Source organism: Eschscholzia californica, unplaced genomic scaffold (assembly GCF_041429995.1).
Source record: "Eschscholzia californica isolate CP2 unplaced genomic scaffold, dmEscCali1.0.p SCAF_5, whole genome shotgun sequence".
NCBI lineage: Eukaryota > Viridiplantae > Streptophyta > Magnoliopsida > Ranunculales > Papaveraceae > Eschscholzia > Eschscholzia californica.
In genome coordinates, this window is record NW_028238472.1 from 27,020,439 (window position 1) to 27,037,897 (window position 17,459).

The following is a 17,459-nucleotide window of genomic DNA, read 5'->3' on the forward strand; positions in this document are numbered from 1 at the left end:
TCGTGGCTCTCGCTGGCAGGGTTGTTTTCAAATTAGGGCACTTGGTCGTTGCTTTCGCTACCAAGGCTACCTTTAGGCCCCCTGGTTGTGGCTTTCGCTATCAGGGCTACCTGCTCGATTCAGAGCGAGATGAGTTTTAGCTAGGACTCCTCCTTTTATATCTTTTTTGTTAAAAAAATATTTTATTTTGTTAGATAAAATATGTAGCTAGTAGCGCTACTTTTCTTACCTAACGGCTAAAATAGTATTTATATATATATAGATAAAATATGTAGCTAGTAGCGCTACTTTTCTTGCCTAACAGCTAAAATAACGATAATATATATATAGATAATCTGTGTGAGGTTGGGGGGCAATACTGACCTTAGCGGCGTTACTCCTGCATGTTTACGGTGCGATTAAAGTCGGTGACTTTTCCGGTGCTCGCAAGGGTGGGAACTACTGCTTGTCGTCAACAGTGCCGAGCCGAGCCAGCATAGCACTCTCTTGCGGCCGCCTGGTCTCCCTTGACTGTTCCCACAAGGTTCGATCCTGGGATCGGGAATTTTATAGCCAGGTGGTTCATTGAGATCACGGCTCGTGATTCTCTCAAGAAATTCCTTCCTAGATAATTGTACGCATGCAGCTTGTCGACGATGACAAATTCTATCATCAGTACTCTGCTGGTCGCCCCTTCCCCGATAAGTATGGGCAAGGTAACCTTTCCCCCAGCTCGTACTTGATCTTCGCCAAAACCTGTCAAACAATGATCATAAGTTTCGGTGTGATGTGCTCTCACCTGGAGTTTCAGGAGGCACGTCCGGCTTATGATCATTGTGGAACTCCCCGTGTCGATTAGAATGCGTCCTATTTTCTAATTAGCGACTAACGCTGTTATCACCAGGGGGTCCGCGTGGGGCGTGATCACCCCTTTTAGGTCATCATCGGTGAAAATCTCAGGAGGTGAGACCTCATCGTGTATCGTCATGACTTCGTGGTTCTTTCGTCGTCATTTATTGCTCCTGTCCTCTACACGAGTTGGTCCCCCAGCTATGACGTTGACACTTTCTTCGCTCTCGGATTCGGACTCCGTTTATGTCTCTGCGAATATCTCCTCCAGAGTTTCTGATATTCCGCCAAGCTCTTTCGCCGGTGCGGTCAAACGCCTGATTGCTGTCACCGCTGGGGTTGTTACTTGAATTGCCTGGCTACCGGTCTGGCCTCCTTGACTTAAGCTGGAGGTCCTCTTGTGGGAGGGCTTTCCGAAAGTATCGAGGAGAGTTTGGGTGAGATTAATAAAATCTTTCGTCCCTGAGAACGATCCTATTCTCGGGAATGTAGGACCCCTCAGACTATCTACTGCTCTGGGGTATTTCCAGAGCATGGAATTTAGCTTGGTCTCTACTATGTCTAGGTCGCTTCGAAGTTTTGTTATCTTCTCTTCTTGCTTCCTTCTTTCGACCTTCAGCCGCTCGAGGGCTGCTGAGACCATTATGAGATATAGAGATCCTTCTTGGTCTTCACCGGGTGTTTATTTTTCTGCTAGCATGTCTGCCTGAAGATCTTTAGGAAAAGTAATTCGTTCTGAAGAAGTATTGAGTGAGGTTCGGGTTACCGAATCTGATGATTTGCTGGAGAGATGCCCTTCCTTCTAGCGCCAAATGCTGATGTCGAAAATTGGCTCCCGGTTAAATCAGCATGAAAAAGGGAGTTGATGCATGACAGCCTCTGTTATGATGGTATATTCTGTTTAGAGAGGAGAGATTCCTCTGTTCAGCTCCGCTTCTCTGCTCTTTTGCTCCTGAGTCCTGACGCAGCAGAAAAATTCTGAAAAGAATTAGATCTCTGTCTAAAACTTTAAAACCTAGAAAAGAGTCTTAGAACTCCGTCTAAAGACTATAAAACCAAAATTGATAACAAGAATACTAAAATACTGAATTTTATTGATTGAATGAATGACTGAAACAACTACTAGACCCTCTTTATATAGGCCTAGGGTTTCGTAATCTTAGTCAAATTCAGTTAGCAACTCCTAATAAAATAAAATTCTAGTTTCCTAAACCTAATGAAATTCTAATAACAAATTATAAATAAATAAAATACTAGAATCTAAAACTTAGAAGGTTTTTTAAAAATATAAAACTGCTAAAATTAACAATTCTCTACTAAAAAGAAATATGAAACTACTAAAATAACTTATTTGATGATATCTAAGATTTTCAGATAAGCTTCTAAAATCTCCATGCATCAGTCTCCTCCACTTCAAAGAAACTCGCCTTGGGTTTACTAATTGACTTGAATGTTATCTTGATTGACACTCCCTTGATATATCCTTCTCGTGAACTATGCATAGGAATTACCAAACTTTCAGATTTGATTGACGATTTTACTAGGCCATAAAATATTTTCTGCCTATAATTGTAATTTGACTCGAGCTCTCTTTTCACCCCAAAAATAAACTTGTACAGATCATGAGTATAGTGATTGAAAATGATGAACTTCGATGAAGACTTTCGAATAAAATTATTTGTCAATCCATGTGAAACAATTTGACATTCGTAAAATTCTGAGAACGGATCTTCGTGTAAAGGAAATTTAATTGGACTAAAGTCTAACTTGAGAATTTTCTCACCTTCTTTTGAATCAACTTCTTTTGACTCAATTTTCTGAACCACTTCAATTTCCTGAACAACGTCTTTTGTCTCAATTTCCTGATGAACAACTTCCTTTAACTCAATTTTCTTAACAACTGACTCAATTTCTTGATTGAATGACGTCGCAACTTCTTTTAACTCAATTTTCTGAACCAATTCTTCGGAAACAATTTTCTCATTGTGTAAATTGATTTTAGGAGACTTATCCTTGAACACAATAACGTCGGATTTTGCTTCATGAATAATATTGTTTGAATCATCTATGGTGACAATTCGTGGTGGTTCAACATTCTTTAGCGGTGCTTTTTTTGTAATAAAGCGAGGTTCTTCTTCTCTCCGAAATCCAAAGTTCCTATATTTCCGCTCATGAGCTTCAATATTTAGGGCCAAGTTGTATGCATCTTGAATAGTCCATAAATTAACTAACCTTACCTTTTCTCTCAAAGTACATCTCAAGCTAAATTTTAATCTGTTTAGAAATCGATCTATTAAAACATTATCAGGTTCTATAAAGTTTTCCATTCTGTTTCTTTGAGTCCATTGTGAGAACTCCTCGTAATATTCATCAACTGAACGCAACCCTTATCTACAGTTCCAGTATATCCTGAACAACTGTTGTAGATAATCAGGAGGTAAGAACCTATCTCTCAGGTTCTCTTTCATAGACGACCAATTCTGGATGGGGGCCTTTCCTTGTCTCATTCTTTGATGTTGTAATTGATTCCACCAATCTGCGGCACCCCCTTTAAGTCTACAAGCAATAATTTTAACTATCTTCTCATTGAGAATATTAGTTGACATATTAACTTGTCGTTCAACCTTCTCAAGCGAATCCAGAAACTCTTCAATAGGTAAATATCCATCGAAAATTGGTATCTCTTCGTTGATCTTATACTCATTATACTCTCTATGTGGGTGCACTTGAACTGAAAAACTGTTACCATTATAGTAATTCTCCATATTGACTGATTGATAACAAAATAGAGAATACTAATAATAATCTGATTCTTTTTTTTTTAAACCAACTTTAGATGCATCTTTGGCAAATCCATCGATGTGTTCTAAAGTGATCTTTGCGTAGATGATATCGAACAAGGCAAATCCTCGCTCTGATACCAACTGACGCAGCGGAAAAATTTCGAAAAGAATTATATCTCTGTCTAAAACTTTAGAACCTAGAAAAGAGTCTTAGAACTCCGTCTAAAGACTATAGAACCGAAATTGATAACAAGAATACTAAAATGCTGAATTTTATTGATTGAATGAATGACTGAAACAACTACTAGACCCTCTTTATATAGGCCTCGAGTTTCCTAATCTTAATCAAATTCATTTAGCAACTCCTAATAAAATAAAATTCTAGTTTCCTAAACCTAATCAAATTCTAATAACAAATTATATATTATAAATAAATAAAATACTAGAATCTAAAACCTAGAAGGTTTTCTAAAAATATAAAACTGCTAAAATTAACAATTCTTTCCTAAAAAGAAATATGAAACTACTAAAATAACTTATTTGATGATATCTAAGATTTTCAGATAAGCTTCTAAAAATCTCCCTGCATCAGCTCCTTGCTCCTTTGCTCCAGCTCCTTGTTCCTGTTCGTCTGTTAACGAGGGGGGAAAACCTTCTAAGGGTTCGAAAACCGCTCCGACGCCCAAGACAGTCAGGGTGCTCTTTCCAATAAAAGAATGAATATTGATCGATCCTTTTGGGGGGCGAGTTGTGAGAACTCTGAGTATGGGGTGATCTTTTCTGGAGTGAAGAGATCGTGTCCTTGAAGGACGAATTGGGGGGTCCTTTTATAGGCGAAGTTAAACCGACTGTGATTAATGGCGGTGGTGAGGCGGTGGCCATCAAACCGTAAGGGAAGTTACCTCTTTTGTGTATCTACGGTTTCTCTTCGAGTCTATCCCGGATCTTTGATAAGCGAAAGTTCCTAAGTTCAAGGATACTTTGTATATATCCTGCCGGAGTGATAGACTTTAAAGGAGAAGTTTCCTCTTATAGATACGTGGAGTCCAATCGGGCTTAAACACTTCAAGACGTGAGGCCGACTGAGATCTTTCTAGAAAGTCCGGGATTAAGTCATTAGGTCGCACAACGCTGACATCTCCCCTGTTTTGGTCGTAAGATATGGGCCGAACCTATGGAGACCCCCCTAATTCCTTTTAAGATCTCAGGGTCGATCTATCCATGCCAAGGGCGTTTAGTGCAGAGCTGATTTCATTCGGCCGACCTCCCAGTTAGGAGAACGTATGGTGGACCATCAGGTGTTTAACTGTCCTGCTGCCTTAAGCCGAGTTGTTCCAAGAGACTTCAGGTCTTATCTTGACTCTTCTGACGTTAGTCTACGTCTGGACATTTTATGCATCATCAGATGTAGCATCAACTTCTTCTTCTAAATCATTCAAAGGAGATTGTCCGTCTTCGACAAGAGAAAACGACAAAAAATATTTAGAACCTCCACCTTCAATATCTAACATCGAAAATTTAGTAGAAGTCAGCCTAAAGTTAAATCAACATGAAAATGAAACAAATTTAGATGAATTCTCGCTCTCTAAAGTTACAAAAAGATCATGGAGTTTATTAGCTAAACTCATAAAAACCTAGTTAAAACTTACAATCCAAATTTCATCGAAGGTTTATTTATTCTTTGTTACTTCACTTCATTTTGATTTTCATTTCAGACATATTAACATCCAACTTATCCAAGCATGTAAATCCTAAAGCTAAAAGAATACTAGTTCATGATAATTGAGAGCAAAATCAGAATTTTAAAGGCTCAAATAGGGTCACAACTCACACGCAAACTTTTTGGTGGAAGAAATTGGGGGTAGTATGATAGTATCAAAACCCTAATTACAAATAAATACCCATGAAAGGATCCAAACATGTGAAGAAAACCTAGTAAAAACACAAATTCTAAAACCCTAATTAAAGGAAATTAAATGAATTGGAGAAGGAAAACGCACCTATCCTTCGTTTCAAAGTCCAGGGAGTTTTCTCCAAAAGAACCCTCGTCTTCTTCTTCCTTTTTCACAACCACAGTAGTTTCTGGATCCAGCTTCTTCTCTTGGTTTGAACTCCACGAGCAAGGAGCAGCCATTTTCTCTCTCTCGTTCTTCTCGGACAAATAAGACAAGGTAAGTGAGAGAAAATATCCCTTGGCTGATTTACTAAAATAGCCCTACCTCTATAGAAAATAACCAAACTGCCCTGGTTGCAGCCAGGGGCAGTCTCCATGTGCCTCCGCCCTTGCATGGGAGTAGTGGCTTCATGAAGAGACAAGTGGTGATGCATGAGAGTAGTGGCTTCATGAAGAAACAAGTAATGATGCATGGGAGTAATGACTCCACGAAGGGACACGTTGAGGAGGTAGGAATACTAACACTTTCTCTCTGAGGAAACTTGACTTCTTTGGATAACAATTGTGTAACGCTTAAGGCAACCATAAATTTGTCTATGGACAACCACCACCATTTATAACAATTAATCTTTTTGTGATGAAGATGGTAGAGGTTAACATAAGGAGCAGATAAAGATGAAATGTAATCAATGATAGGGGTAAAATTGGAAGATAAGTGCTAATACTATGAAAACAGAAAAGGGTCATCTCACTTGCTTGTAAAAGGAGGGGGACTGCAGGCAATATAATAAATGTCTTTATAAACAAGGGGGGTGAACCGAAAAGGCGGAAATAACTCCTTATACTTATCATTTTCCATTTTCTTCTTAAGAGTTGTGTGAGATAGAAGTACAGATTACCTTCCCTTTGTGGTCTGGTCCTCTTGTCCTCGGTTTGACCTTAGATCCCCCTATTTTCTTATGGACACCCCCCCTAAGATCGATATTTCTATCCTGTCTTAGAACATGAGAGGGTGTGGTAACTTCCTCAACAGGAAACATCTTTGGTCTTTGATTAGGGAACACAATCCGGACGTTATTTTTCTTTCCGAGACCAAATGCCTTAACACTAATATGGAAAAACTTCTTAATCTTCACAAATCTTATTCTCACTTCACTGTGGAGCCTACCAATAAAGCGGGTGGGCTGGCTATCTTCTGGACCCCTTCTCTGGACATCCAAATCATTTATGAGGACAACCACATTATTCACGTTAGAGGCACCCAAGTTAGTAACACTTCGCAATTCATTCTTTCTTGCTTCTATGGGTGCCCTTATAATGCCCAACGGATGGACCCCTGGCATAGGCTCACCACCCTTATCCCGAACCCGACCACTTCTTGGGTTGTTATTGGGGACCTCAATACTATTCTGCATCCCCAAGACAAACTGGGTGGTAAAGACGCTTTACCCGCCCATGCCAGGAAAATCAACTCTCATATTCACTCCTTGGGCCTTCAGGATCTAGGCTACAGTGGCAGTCCCGTTACTTGGTCCAATAGACAATTCTCTGGTAATTTGATTCATGAAAGGATGGACAGAGCCTTATCCAATTATCAGTGGCTTAACGACTACCCTGCCTCTACTCTCCACCATCTGCCGGGTGTCGGATCGGATCATATTCCTATTCTTCTTACCACTAAGATCCGTTCCCCGATCGGACGCAAGCCTTTCAAATTTATTCGTACTCGGATGTCTCACCCTGAATGCAGTGATTTCATCAAGCTTAATTGGCCCTCCTCCCAGAATCCTATCCATAATAAGTTGAACTTTCTAGCTATTAATCTCTCTCGTTGGAAAAAAATGTTTTTGGCCATCTGGATACCAGGATTAAACTTCTTACCACTGCTCTTCAAACGGTCCAGACTCACGATTCCTTTTGTGCCCTTAATCAGCAACTCGAGGAAGCCTATAATCAACAAGAGAGCCTTTGGAAAGAAAAATCCAGAATTGACAACGTTCAACTGGGAGACAAAAACACCAAATACTTCCACGCCAAAGCTATCCAGCGCAACCGGAAAAACCATATCTCTTCGATTAAGAAGGATGACAACTCTTGGACCTCTGACGAAGCAGAGATTGCAAACATTTTTTCCACCCATCTGATCACCATCTCTTCCTCCAAGGGATTTGTGGTGGAGGATTATCTTCTCAAACTTTTCTCCCCTCAGATCACCGAATTCCAAAATAACCGTCTCATTCAGCCTGCTAACGATGATGAGATTTGCCATGCGGTTTTTTCACTCAAATCTGAAGCGGCGCCTGGTTCGGATGGTTACCCTCCTTTCTTTTATAAATCCAATTGGGAGATGGTGAAAAATGACATCAATAATATGGTTACCAACTTCTTTCTTAATTCTATTCTTCCTCCCTCTTCCAACCATACCCACATTTGTCTCATCCTAAAACTAAATCCCCCCAATCCACCACTAACTACAGACCCATCAGTCTCCTAAACACCACTTATAAAACCATCACTAAAATCCTAGCTAATCGTTTTAAGAGTACGCTTGGGGACATCATTTCTCCTTATCAAGCTGCCTATGTCCCAGTGCGGCAAATCACGGACAACATTATCATCAGCCAGGAGATGTCCCACTTCTTCAAAACCAAAAAGGGACCTAAAAGTTATTTTGGTCTGAAACTTGATATGTCCAAAGCTTTCGACCGGGTGGAATGGTCCTTCTTAGAGAATATTATGACCCAATTAGGCTATTCGGACCATTGGATCAAGCTGATCCACACCTATATCTCTACCTCTTCGATGTCGGTTCTGATCAATGGTCGTCCTGGCCCTTCTTTCAATGTTTCTAGGGGACTTCGTCAGGGTGATCCCCTTTCCCCCTTCCTTTTTACTCTCGCTATGGAAGGCCTCAGTAGACTTCTGGACTCTCATCATAGTCCCCACAACTTCATTGATTTTCATATTCCCAACTCGAATCTTGCCATCAACCATCTCCTTTTTGCGGATGACTGTATCATCTTTGGTCAAAACTCCCTTGATAATATTGACAAGCTCAAGCAGATTCTGACATCCTTTAGTGCTGCCTCCGGTCAAATTATCAACTATAGCAAATCCACCATTTTCTTCTCCAAGAATACCCACCCTAAATTCAAGCGTATGATCATTCGCAACCTGAAAGTGCACCAATCGTCTTCCCTGGACAAATACCTTGGCACCCATCTTTTCATTGGTGCAAACAAGAAACAAGCTTTCTCGTCTATCCTTGAGCACATCCAGAACAAACTTTCTAAGTGGCATACGAACCTCCTCTCTCAAGCTGGCCGCTCTGTTGTTCTTTCCACAATAGTAGCGGTCGTTCCCGATACCAAATGCAATGTTTTGCCATTCCAAAAGGCATAATAAATCACATTGAGACCATTCAAAGGTCCTTTTGGTGGGGAAAAACTCACACCATCCACACTATAAACTGGTCAGCCATCTGTCGTCCCCAGAAACTTGGTGGTCTTGGTCTTAGACTACCTTCCATTGACAACGAAGCTTTCCTTAGCAAAATGATTTGGCGTGTGCTTCAAAATCCGGATGCCCCTTGGGCCAAGATCCTAAAGGCTAAATACTATCCCAAAGCGGATAAACCTTCCCCGACTAAATCCCACCACTCTTGGCTCTGGAAATCTCTTTCTAAACGCTACAAACAGGTTAACAGCCTGGTTTTCTGGGATGTGAACAAATGTACGAATAATAATATTTGGCACGACTACTGGATTCCTTATCATACCCCGCCTATAGTTAATGAAAACAACTGCCCACTCGAGAGTGTGGCTCAACTTATTACTAACAATACTTGGAACATGAATCTTCTTACTGTCTATTTTAATAGTGAATTATGCAGGGCAATCAGTAGTATCAATTTACGGGGTGATATAGACTATTCTATGAAATGGGTTTTAACTAAATCAGGTAAATTTACCATTAAATCTATGTATTACCATCTGAGAACCAAAAACTATGATTATAATATTACCGAATGGAACTTTATATGGAATATCTCTACGATCCCGAGGATAAAACTATCCTTATGGAAATGTTGTAACAACTGTCTTCCTGTGCGAAGCAAAATCGGAAAATATATAGGAACAATCACAAACTGTGTTTTATGTGACTATGAAGAAACTATTACCCATGTCTTGCTTAACTGCTGTTTTACTAGAACTATTTGGTTTCATTTTGGAATTATTACGGACACTATCACCAACATTCAGGAGTGGATTCTTGAATGGAAAAATTTAGAACCTGAGCAAGCAGCTTTCCAGGCCAAAATCCTTTGGTTCATTTGGAAAGCTAGATGTGATAAATGTTTCTCTATGCTAGAACAAACCCCTATGCAGGTAATCATGAAAATTCAGGGAACGGTAACTAGTATTATGCGCAAACAAAAGAATGTTATTTTGGATGCGGGCTGAACTCCTCCAACAAAGCCTTTTATTAAGTGCAATGTGGATGCTTCCTTCTCAACTCTATCAGACCCGGCAGGGATTGGTTGTATCTTCCAGAATGATCAAGCAGAATTTATTATCGCAAGGGCAGACACTATCAGAGGCCAAACAACGGAAGAATGTGAATGTCAAGCTATTCTACAGCCAGTCAGGTGGGCCGAAAATCTCAAGATGTCTCACTTGCACATCGAAAGCGACAACCAAAACCTTATCCGATTTCTCCAACAAGACGGCTCGACGATAGACTGGCAATCAGAGAAACTCATGGACATCATCAACCGCCTTCGACCATGTTTCGACGAAATTATATTCACCTACATCTCGAGAAAGCACAATCAAATGACGGATAAACTAGCAAAATGGGGAAAGCGAAATCTTCGTCAACGCACGTGGAACTCAGTTCTAGAGCTTAATAATGATCTAGTTGCTTAGGTGTTTTTTGTTTTCCTTCAACAAAAAAAAAAAGAAAAAAAGAACTGATTGTCAAGGTCAGTGCTGGTGAGTTCAACAAAAAAAAAAAAAAAAAAAGGTCAGTGCTGGTGGGAACCACTTGGTTCAATTTAAGAGCTTCGCAGCATAAGGTGGGTTTTTACTAGTTAGCTATAATGAAGTAATTAATGGAGATTTGATATTAAGATTCTTTTAACTAATGGGGTTTCTTGGGTTTTTAGATTATCCACTTAGATCTCCAGGAAGGCATGTTTAGCCTGTTTTTATCGAGCTAATAAATCACATAACGACTAGTATTCAGTGTGTTTTCTTGTGTTTTTTTTTCTCTGATTTTCACATTTTTTTGTATTTCATTAACTGATTCTGAGTTGTCATTTTTCCAGTTGCAGGTGTTCAATGTCAACCACTCTTAGAAATATATAAACTAAAAGGGTATCTGTTGGATTCTAGGGTTAAGAGAGTTTAATACCGGTGAAGGATCAGTTAAGATTTTGGTGGTGGGTACTCTTGTTTATTCTCTTGCTTTAATATAAAGAAAGTAGTACTTCATTTTTTAACCCAAAAAAAAAAGTAGAGAGAGAGAGAGAGAGAGAGAAATGGGTAAAGGACGGTGGTGTCAGTTTGTGGTTGTGGGTATTGTTTAGTGGAGAAGCTCTTTTGGTATTGTTCTCAGTACTAATCGAAACCGCCCGAGAGCAGTGGCCGCTGCCGCCGAACAAGGAACCACTCTCTTCTTTGGGTTTCTTGCCATTGAAGATAACTCCTAAAAAAGGTTCTTCTTCGACCACCCCTAGTTAGTATTTTTACTACTCTCTCTTTCTATCTCTCTGTGTTAGCTCGTGCAGAAGATTCGATCTTCATTAGCTCACTTATTATTCTTTTGATCCATTCTTCCTTGCCTAAAATCCAAATAATTGTTTACATTCAGAAGGCCAACCATCCATCTATCACGCTTCTATATTATTTTTTTGGTTATTTTGGGGTTCTTTTTTGAAGGAGATTTGTAGTTGGAGTAGTATTAGTTGTTTTGGGGATTGATTGAGAAAGTGGGTAATGGGTAGTATCATTTTGTCATCCTAGCGGAGAAGGAGAGAGAAAGTTGAGATATTTCATCTGCCAAGATGAAGTTCATGAAACTTGGATCAAAGCCTGATTCCTTTAAAACAGATGGTAACAATATAAGGTAAGATCTTCTTTCTTTTCTTCTCTTATGTTTTAATTTGCCTGTTAAAGTTTCTATTTATGTTTCTGAATCTCTTGCATCTTCATTTTATTGTTTTCAGTTAAGTTTTGTCCAGAAATTCTCATTATTTTTTAGAGTTCCACCTATTTTAGGGTTTTTTTTTTGTAGTTTTTTGTTCTCCTTATACATCATTTGTTGTGGATTTTGTAACAGTACTGGTCTCTGAGAAATAACACATTTGACTGTAGTTCCATACTTCCATTTTAGCTGATTTAGCACTGTTTGATGAGAGTTGAGTTAATTTGTTGTTCGATTTATGTTTTATGGTTCCTTCCTCTAGTTTCGGCTGTTTTTCTCACCCGTCAATATTGTTAGCCTATAACCCACACATAGTGTTCTCCTAATTTTTCAAAACTTGCTTGTTTTTCTCACAATATACTTATACTCTTTTGACTTTCTAGCTCGGTGGATCATATTCGAACTGATTTTTATGGTAAATCTATTTTTTGTGTGGGAAATGTGTAATCTAGGATCCATTTAAGTACGACTTAGTACCCCACACACACGCACGCGGATACGCACACGCACACACACACACACATACACACATATCTTACACTGGCACGCACATTCATATAGATAAGTATTGCTCAAAATGAGATTATAGTAATTGTTTCTTGTGTAGGGTGAGTGTCGAATAATGACGAAGAAGATAACACACAAACCTTTACATTTGCAATTATGATGAGTCTTTTTAGATATATTGATATTGATATCCTTTATTCTTTTTAAACATTTCCTTGCAAGAATTGTTCTTGTATCTTGGTTTGTATATGTTAGAAAGCTCAGACATTATCTTGGTTTATATATGTTAGAAAGCTCAAACATTATCTTGGTTTGTAGATGTTAGAAATCTGAAACATTATCTTGTTTTTTATATGTTAGAAAGCTCAAACGTCATCTTGGTGTATACGTGTTAGAATCTCAAGCAAGTTGGACCAACGTGAATATTGCTTGATTTTCTCTCTTGGGAAATGTATGGAGGATCTTAGCTAGTTTTCCTTGGAGGATATGGTCAATGAGCTAAAAGGAATCTATACTTACTTTCTCTGTTTGTCACCTAGTTGAGACTGTGGCTTCCTTCTATTGTTAAGAAACAGTTGCTCTCTTTCTAATCTTCTACTGACTTCTCCACCTTCTCTGTTGGGGAAATTAGGTTATTCATACCCTTGTTCAGTTGTTCTAGAGTATAAATTTCAATTGATGCTAATAATACTCAATTCAAGTACATAAGCTACGAGTTTATGATGTGACAGCATCTCCACTATCACGCTCAAATCTTGGTCATGTTAAAAAAACCCACATCAGTTTCACGTAGTTTGGTACATAAAATTTGGCATATGCGACAGTTGTCATGTTATATTTATAATATTGTGTTATGAAGACATTATCTTTGTAGATATATATAATATTCTGTTCTTCGAAAAAAGACATTATTATTTTACTAGTTCTCATTATGTTTTGAGCTAATCTTTTTTATCTCTTTTGAGTCATGCATGGGTTTCCACCCCCAGGTTTGTGTGAGGCTGTATGAAGGTCGTCTCGTGGTTCGTTAAGGAAGATAATTGATCACTTCATTGAAAATAATTTGGTCCGAAAAGTACACTCTATCAAGTAAACCTAAACTAGATAGTTAAAATAGATGGCCAAAATTAGTGAAGTTGTGTCCTCTTAATGTTAATGTTAGGTTTTGTGGACATCCAACTCAAAACCATTTGGCAATGGGTGGAGAGGACCGGATATTATCTTCTTGGTTACTAGAATATCATTTGTCCATGTGGGCCTATTTTTACAGTTTGAACTTGGACTCAAGTCAAAAGCTCACTTATCTTTTTTGTAGCTGAAGTGTCTTAGCTGAATTTCTAAGTAACTCTTCAAAATTGTATGGGTATATAATAGCTATCGGATTATTTAGCCATACCATGTAATTCAATCCTTCTCTCTCGCTTAGCCTGCAAAGAAAGCGCTACAAATCTCTTGTTTGTTCTTTTCTCGATTTTTAATCAAATGAAATTGACAATACCATGCAGAGACCATCATAACAAAATCCATTAATTAAGAAGTTCCTAACTTGTAAGAATTTGTCAAATGTTGACAAATAAATAACGTATCTTAACAGATTATAGTGGATATGAGTTTATTAAGGATTTCTTTGTGGGGTAAATTTAATCTATTTAGCTGATGCACAGAATGAAAATTTACTCACTGCAGATATGTGGCAACGGAGTTGGAAGCTGACATCATTGTTAATGTAGGAGATGTCAAGTTTTATCTGCACAAGGTAAACTACTATATAACTCATTCAAGTATACATATCTAAAGAGAGAGAGAGAATGTGTGCGATAAGAACAAGTCAGGGAATATAGATTGTATGGTTCGAGCAAGACTGCTGCAAACTTTCACCACCAGGCAGTTTCTAGTCGAAAACCCTACCCTTGATTGAGAAATTCGTTATTCAGTATATGTACCCTTATCTTACAAACTGCATAATCTAGAACATCTTATTACTTGATAAGCTATTCCATTAAACTATCAAAGTTGGGTCCTGCAACACTGTATGGCACGTGTTATCTTGATAAAGCCAACTAATAAGATAGTTGTTAAGTTTGTGGCCATCCAACTCAAAAGTCAAAACCAATTGGCAATGAGTGGAGAGGACCTATACTTTATATTTTCGGTTGCTAGTTACCCATTCTCCCATGTGGGACTATTCTCACACGGCCCCTCACGTCTGGCGTTCTTTGAGCCTAACACGTGTGGGCCTAGCTCCGATACCATGTTAAGTTTGTGGCCATCCAACTCAAAACCAATTGGCAATGAGTGGAGAGGACCTATACTTTATATTCTTGGTTGCTAGATAGCCCTTCTCCCATGTGGGACTATTCTCACAATAGTGTTACAATGAATCATTATTCACATTCGCGGTTTTTACTGAACACTTGTAAAAAAAGAGAAAAACTAGAAAAGAAGGTTTATTGAGTTCTAACCCATAAACTGCTTAATATGACAAATTTTATTCGCCAACTAGGAATTAATATCTTTTATATACTAACATACTCCTAATATATTTGTTTTGTAGTTTCCCCTTTTGTCAAAGAGTGCCTATTTGCAAAAGTTGGTAGTGAACTCCGAGGAAACTGATAATGATATTCACATGCTTGACATACCTGGAGGACCTGCTACTTTTGAGATATGCGTCAAATTTTGTTATGGAATGACAGTTACCCTTAATGCTTATAATGTGGTTGGTGCCCGCTGTGCAGCAGAATACCTAGAAATGCATGAAACTGTCGAGAAAGGAAACCTCATTTACAAGATTGAAGTCTTCCTTAATTCAAGCATCTTTTGCAGTTGGAAGGATTCTATCATTGTGCTTCAGTCAACTAAATCTCTATCTCCATGGAGTGAGGAACTGAAGGTGGTCACCCGTTCTGTTGACTCCATAGCTTCCAAAGCTTCCATTGACACTTCTAAGGTTGACTGGTCCTATACATATAACCGGAAAAAGCTCTCTTCAGAAAACGGTTCTGACCCAGACTGGAACGGTGTTAGAAAACCGCTATCAGTGCCAAATGATTGGTGGGTGGAGGATTTATGTGAGCTAGAGGTTGATTTCTACAAGCGAGTTATAGAGACCATTAAAACAAAGGGAAGAACACAAAGTGACATAATAGGAGAAGCCCTAAAAGCATATGCATTTAGAAGGCTACCGGGTTTCAGTGCGGGTCTGATCCATGGTGGTGATACAATAGTTAACCGGTCTTTGGTGGAAACCATTGTGTCACTATTGCCCACAGAGAAAGACTGTGTTTCGTGTAGTTTTCTGCTCAAGCTATTAAAAGTAGCGGCCCAACTTGATAGTGGAGAGAGAACGAAAAGAGAGATTATTAAAAGAATAGGCCTGAAACTGGACGAAGCTTCTGTTACTGATCTCCTTATTCCATCCTCTGTAGGGGAGACTACAATATATGATGTCGATGTAGTGCAAAGCATGGTGCGGGAGTTCCTATTGCAGGAACAGAGTTTGAATACAGATCGACAGACGAATGAAGAAATCCAGGAGATTAGAAGCTCAGTGTTAATATCAGATAATTCCAAGGTTATGGTTGTGAAACTGGTCGATGGTTACCTTACTGAAATAGCTAGAGATCCTAATCTTACTTTGTCAAAGTTTGTCAACCTTGCTGAGATGATTTCGAGCTTCCCAAGGTCATCCCACGATGGGATCTATCGTGCTATTGACATGTTCCTCAAGGTAGTTTTGTGAACTTTGAGATTTCTTTCTTGACATATTATTCATATTCTAAAATTCCTCTCCGATGAGATCAACCTGTCGAAATCCATGGTGGTGCTGTCATTTTATCCAAATTCAGATTTGAAATCTAGCCCGAGTAGATTTCAGAATATTTGTTTTCTACAGACTCGTTTGAGTTGCTAACTTGGACTGATTTTAGGTCCATTCGAGTCAGACTTAAAGTAAGTATGAATTAAGACCCCAATTCTCCAAAATAACCTAAATCACTGTTTTACTCCTGACCAGAATAAGTGACATTCAGACAATTCAAACTCTGACAATAAAAAATAAACACCACTTTAAGTTGCCTATGTAGTAGTTTCCTCTGATAATTTGAGCGGTCTGTTTTGTTCTGTTAGGAGCATCCAGGAATGAGCAAAAGCGAGAGGAAAAGAATCTGCAGGTTAATGGACTGCAAGAAATTATCAGTTGATGCTTGTGCACATGCCGTGCAGAATGAGCGTCTGCCCTTGAGAGTGGTGGTGCAGGTCCTCTTCTTTGAGCAGGTCAGGGTAGCAACACCTTCGGCCAGTACTGCACCACCCCCTGATCTCCCTGCTAATTTCAGGGCATTACTTCCGCGAGAGAATGGGGGTTCCCATGGTAGCTCAAGGTCTACAAATACCAACACAGATGAGGATTTGGATTCTGTCCCAACAATGGAGGAGCTGAAGGCCCTTAGAGGTGAGGTAGCTTCCTTAAGATTAGGGGGTAGAAGTAGCGAGAGAAACGAGGACGATGACAAAAGTAGTGTTGAAAGAGCAGCTACGAGTAAAGTGAAAGGTATACTCAAGTCGAAGAAGTTATTGACGAAGCTTTTTTCCAGCAAAGTGCCTCGTGATGAGAGCAGTAGCTCCGATACATCCGAAAGCCCTGCCGGTACTGCTAACCCAGAGGACACCAGGTCAACACCTTCCAGAATCAGAAGACATGCAGTCCCTTAGTCGGGAGTGTATCAAAGGGTCAGTAAGACTCTCTTTCTCTCTATATATATATGTTCTTGACATTAGGAAGTTAGACTAGGATGAAATGTTAGCGCATCTGTAGGGAGTTGAGCAGAAAAAAATGCAAGGCTGAAGAGTTATGAATTTGATTGTTGGTAATTTCTTCTTGTTCTCTTAGTAGAAGAAAAATATGTGAAGTGTTTATTTTTGTTACATTGGGTTGTGAAGGATGACCTAGTTTTGTTGTACCATAAGGAAATGGAGAACTCTAATTTTTTTTTTTTACAAGAACTCTTTTTCTCAATTTTTAAACTAAACTTTCCACTTCTTATTTATGTGTTTATATTTTTTTATTCTGTTTACTGTAGGGGTTTGGGTTTAGTTTAAAAGTAAAGAATATATATATATATATATATATATATATGTGATATGTGAGCTTGACTCAAGTTGAACTAGAATCCTCGCGATACATTCACGAAATATGTTTTTCAAAAGGTTACTTTGTGACCAGCTTCCTGCCTAGCCCC

General features: G+C 38.9%; 1 protein-coding gene across 9 annotated transcripts; it reads left to right on the top strand.

Moving 5' to 3' along the window:
- The first annotated feature begins 10,256 nt into the window (after nt 1-10,256).
- Nucleotides 10,257-17,216, top strand: LOC147538046 (phototropic-responsive NPH3 family protein NPY4-like). Of its 9 annotated transcripts, none has more exons than XM_086639720.1 (6): nt 10,257-10,582; nt 10,835-11,223; nt 11,448-11,634; nt 13,906-13,975; nt 14,774-15,949; nt 16,348-17,216. In XM_086639720.1, the coding sequence occupies exons 3-6, from the start codon at nt 11,573-11,575 to the stop codon at nt 16,930-16,932; spliced, it is 1,893 nt and encodes a 630-aa protein (XP_086495846.1). In that variant the 5' UTR covers nt 10,257-10,582; nt 10,835-11,223; nt 11,448-11,572; the 3' UTR covers nt 16,933-17,216. The 9 variants fall into 9 exon arrangements, with proteins under 9 accessions (XP_086495846.1, XP_086495849.1, XP_086495844.1 ...); XM_086639723.1 differs by having other exon boundaries at nt 10,443-10,582; nt 11,459-11,634; XM_086639726.1 differs by lacking the exon at nt 10,257-10,582 and adding an exon at nt 10,593-10,697 and having other exon boundaries at nt 11,459-11,634.
- The last annotated feature ends 243 nt before the right edge of the window (nt 17,217-17,459 follow it).

What these genes read in the sequence shown, in the direction of transcription:
- LOC147538046 (XM_086639720.1), top strand. Translation starts at nt 11,573, where the DNA reads ATGAAGTTCATGAAACTTGGATCAAAGCCTGATTCCTTTAAAACAGAT. An exon ending in TCAAGTTTTATCTGCACAAG is followed by an intron (nt 13,976 to 14,773) that starts GTAAACTACTAT and finishes TTTGTTTTGTAG; the next exon opens with TTTCCCCTTTTGTCAAAGAG. An exon ending in CTATTGACATGTTCCTCAAG is followed by an intron (nt 15,950 to 16,347) that starts GTAGTTTTGTGA and finishes TTGTTCTGTTAG; the next exon opens with GAGCATCCAGGAATGAGCAA.